At 49.5% G+C, this 3597-nt stretch overlaps 1 protein-coding gene across 1 annotated transcript; it reads left to right on the top strand.

The window, feature by feature from the left end:
* The first annotated feature begins 835 nt into the window (after positions 1 to 835).
* On the top strand, positions 836 to 2970 carry LOC141673183 (uncharacterized). The gene is made up of 2 exons (XM_074479916.1): positions 836 to 1986; positions 2055 to 2970. The coding sequence occupies exons 1-2, from the start codon at positions 836 to 838 to the stop codon at positions 2968 to 2970; spliced, it is 2067 nt and encodes a 688-aa protein (XP_074336017.1).
* The last annotated feature ends 627 nt before the right edge of the window (positions 2971 to 3597 follow it).

Raw genomic sequence — 3597 nt, 5'->3', positions numbered from 1 at the left:
ACTCTTACAACATGATCCTAGGAAGACCTACCATCACCAAGCTCCGGGCCATCCCGTCTACAATTCACCTAAAGTTGAAGTTTCCTACCCCGGGAGGCATTGGGGAACTCAGGGGGGACCGGGGCGCTTCGGGCAGATGCTATGGTCAGGCGCTGGTCATGCTGAAACTGACCCAGAAAACAGAAAGAAGGCAATGGCCTTACCCAAAGGCCAAAGCCGCAAGAAACATCGTGAACACTTCAACAAAAGGCTAAAGCTGGATGTCAACATGATAGAGGACTCGGAATACAACGAAACCAACACCGACGCCTGGATACAGAAATTTGTGGAAGTCAGAGAGAAAAGCAAGGTAGAGCCTGCCGCCCAGACGTTAGAGATAGAATTGGACCCCGGGAACCCCACCCGGAAGTTGAAAATTGGAAAAGGCCTGGAGACATCCTTTCAGGAAGAGCTCATCTCATTGTTAAAAGAATATGCAGATGTATTCACATGGATGCCAGAGGATATGCCCGGAATCGATCAGTCGGTGGCGATGCACAACCTGGACGTAGACCCAAAGAAAAAACCTATCAAACAAAAAAGGAGAAATTTCACTCCTGAACGACAGCAAGCAATAGACGTGGAGATAGAAAAACTGCTCAGGGCCGACATCATCTGCGAGATCAAATATCTCGACTGGCTCGCCAACATGGTGTTAGTCAAGAAGCCAAACGGAAAGTGGAGAATGTGTGTCGACTACACGAGCCTCAATGCAGCATGCCCTAAAGACTCCTACCCCCTCCCGAATATTGACTAGTTGATTGACGCGAGTTCGGGCCATACCATGCTCAGCTTCATGGACGCCTTTTCGGGATACAACCAGGTTCGCATGAATCCCGAAGATATCGCCAAAACGGCCTTCATTACTCATAGGGCAGTCTACGCCTTTATCATGATGCCCTTCGGACTCATCAACGCTGGAGCCACCTACCAGAAAATGATGAACACAATTTTCAAGAGCCAGTTGGGGAGGAACATGGAATCTTATGTAGACGAAATGATCTCCAAGTCACTCACCACCCCAGATCACATAAAAGACCTCAAGGAGTGCTTTGACAACCTATGGAAGTACAACATAAAGCTGAACCCGAAGAAATGTGCGTTCGGGGTACCTTCAGGCAAATTCCTAGGATTCTTAGTCAGCGAAAGAGGAATAGAAGCGAACACCGAGAAAATCACCGCCATCATGGAAATGAAGATACCCCAAACACAGAGGGACATCCAGAAGTTGGCAGGATGCCTAGCAGCCTTGCGAAGATTTATCCCGAAACTAGCAGAGAGATGTCTCCCATTCTTTGAGTTACTGAGAGGGGCCCGGAACAAGAAGTTAGTGGACTGGACACCAGAATGTCATACAGCATTCGAAGAAATCAAGAGACACCTGACGGACCCCCCGGTGCTCTCCAAAGCCAAGCCCGGAGAACCTCTGTCTCTCTACATCGCCGCCGGGCCCAAAGCTGTTTCCTCGGCACTGGTCCGGGAGGGAGGAGGAACACAAAACCCCATCTACTATGTCAGCCAAGTCCTCAAGGATGTAGAGACTCGGTACCCAAACCTGGAAAAGTTTGCCTTGGCCCTTGTACACTCCAGCAGAAAGCTGAGGCAATACTTCCAAGGCCGAGAAATCAGAGTGGTCACGGACCAGCAGCTCAGGAAGGTCATTTACAAACCAGATGCCTCTGGAATGTTAGTTAACTGGGCCATTGAACTAAGTCAATTCAACATCAAATTCGTGCCACACACACCAATAAAGGCTCAGGCCTTAGCCGAATTTGTGATGGAATGCACCTTCCCGGAACATACTCAACCTTTACCCCAAGAGATGTCCCCGGAGAAAACCAACTCGGGCACGGATTCCTGGAAGCTCTATATCGACGGCTCGTCCACGGCCAAAAGGTCCGGAGGGGGCTCATCCTTATTAGCCCGGAGGGCTTCACCGTTCAACAGGTAATAACTTTCGCTTTCAAGGCGACGAATAATCAGGCTAAATATGAAGCACTCATTGTCGGGCTCAGGTTGGAGAAATCTCTTGGCATCTCGAGAATGACCATCCACAGTGATTCTCAGATCGTGGTCAAGCAAACCACCGGAGAATATATCGTGAAAGATCCAACAATGGCACAATACCAGGCAATGGTAGGAAGCGTCTTGGAAGCCACTCCCGACATCACCATACTTCAGATCAACAGAGAAGAGAACTCCAAAGTGGATGAGCTGTCCAAACTCGTGCAAAATTCCTCCGATCTCGTTAGTTCAGTACACTTCGAAGAACTCAAAGTACCGAGCATAGAGCAAGCTGAGGTCCTGTGCATCGGGAGCCCAAATAATTGGATGACCCCTTATATAGCTTACTTAAGAGATGGGACACTCCCGGAAGACAAGAACAAGGCCAGATATTTGAAGCACAAAGCTGCTCGTTTCTTCCTGGAGGAGGGTCAGCTATACAGAAGAACCTTTTCCGCACCTACCTTGAAATGTGTAGATCCTGAGGACGCCAACTATTGCCTCCAGGAGGTTCATGAAGGCATCCGCGGAAACCACTTGGCATCCAAAGCTCTAGCTTACAAAATCATCAGGCAAGGGTATTACTGGCCCACGATACACTCGGATGCCGTCGCTTACGTCCAGAAGTGCCCCCAGTGCCAGAAATTCGAGAATGTCCCTAGACAAAGCCCGAGCTTGCCAGGGTCAGTGTTATCTCCTATCTCGTTCGCTGTACGGGGCATAGATATCATGGGCCCTTTCCCCCGAGCAAAAGGCGACCTCCGCTACGTCCTGGTAGCCATTGATTACATGACAAAGTGGGCAGAAGCTAAAGCCATGGACAATCACCCAACAGGATTGTATCAAGTTCATGGACACGATCGTCATGAGGTTCGGGATCCCGGTAGTCCTCATCTCCGACAATGGCCCACAATTCGTCGGGTCTGAATTTGAAGCATATGTAAAAGAGCTCGGAATCAAGCACAAAAGAGCGTCGGTTGCACACCCTCCGGGAAATGGACAGGTCGAAGTAACCAACAGAACCATACTTCGGGGTCTGGAAAAGAGACTAGAAGAAACCAAGAAAACTTGGCCTGACGAGCTCCTAAAAGTCTTGTGGTCCTACCGAACCACCCCCAGAGCAGGAACGAATGAGACCCCCTTCAAGCTTGCATACGGTACCGAAGCCCGCATTCCAATCGAAACCGGGTCCCCTTCCCACAGGGTTGTCAATTTCATCGAAATCTCAAACATTGAAGGGCTTAAGACCAACCTGGAACTCCTAGATGAGATAAGAGATGAAGTAGTAAGAAAGATGGAAGTCTACAAAGAAAAGACAAGTCTCCACTTTGGGAAGAAGGCCAGAATCAGAGAATATGAAGAAGGAGACCTGGTACTCCGACACACGGAGGCCTCCGACCCAACTAATCAGGGAAAGCTCCAGCCCAACTGGGAAGGCCCCTACAGGGTTAAAGAAGTACTCCGGCCAGGAACTTACAAGCTAAGCTACCTCGGGGGGACCGAAGTCCCAAACACTTGGCATGGAGCTCGCCTAAGGAAAATCTACCAATAAAG

The sequence above is a fragment of the Apium graveolens genome, chromosome 7 (genome assembly GCF_009905375.1).
Source record: "Apium graveolens cultivar Ventura chromosome 7, ASM990537v1, whole genome shotgun sequence".
Classification (NCBI taxonomy): Eukaryota; Viridiplantae; Streptophyta; class Magnoliopsida; order Apiales; family Apiaceae; genus Apium; species Apium graveolens.
Note: the sequence above shows the minus strand (reverse complement) of the source record. Positions and strands in the feature narration are given on the sequence as shown.

Excerpts from the sequence above, each read along its gene's own strand:
- LOC141673183 (XM_074479916.1), top strand. The coding sequence starts at position 836 with ATGGACGCCTTTTCGGGATACAACCAGGTTCGCATGAATCCCGAAGAT. Across the intron at positions 1,987-2,054 it reads AGGGCTTCACCGTTCAACAG|GTTGGAGAAATCTCTTGGCA; the intron begins GTAATAACTTTC and ends TGTCGGGCTCAG.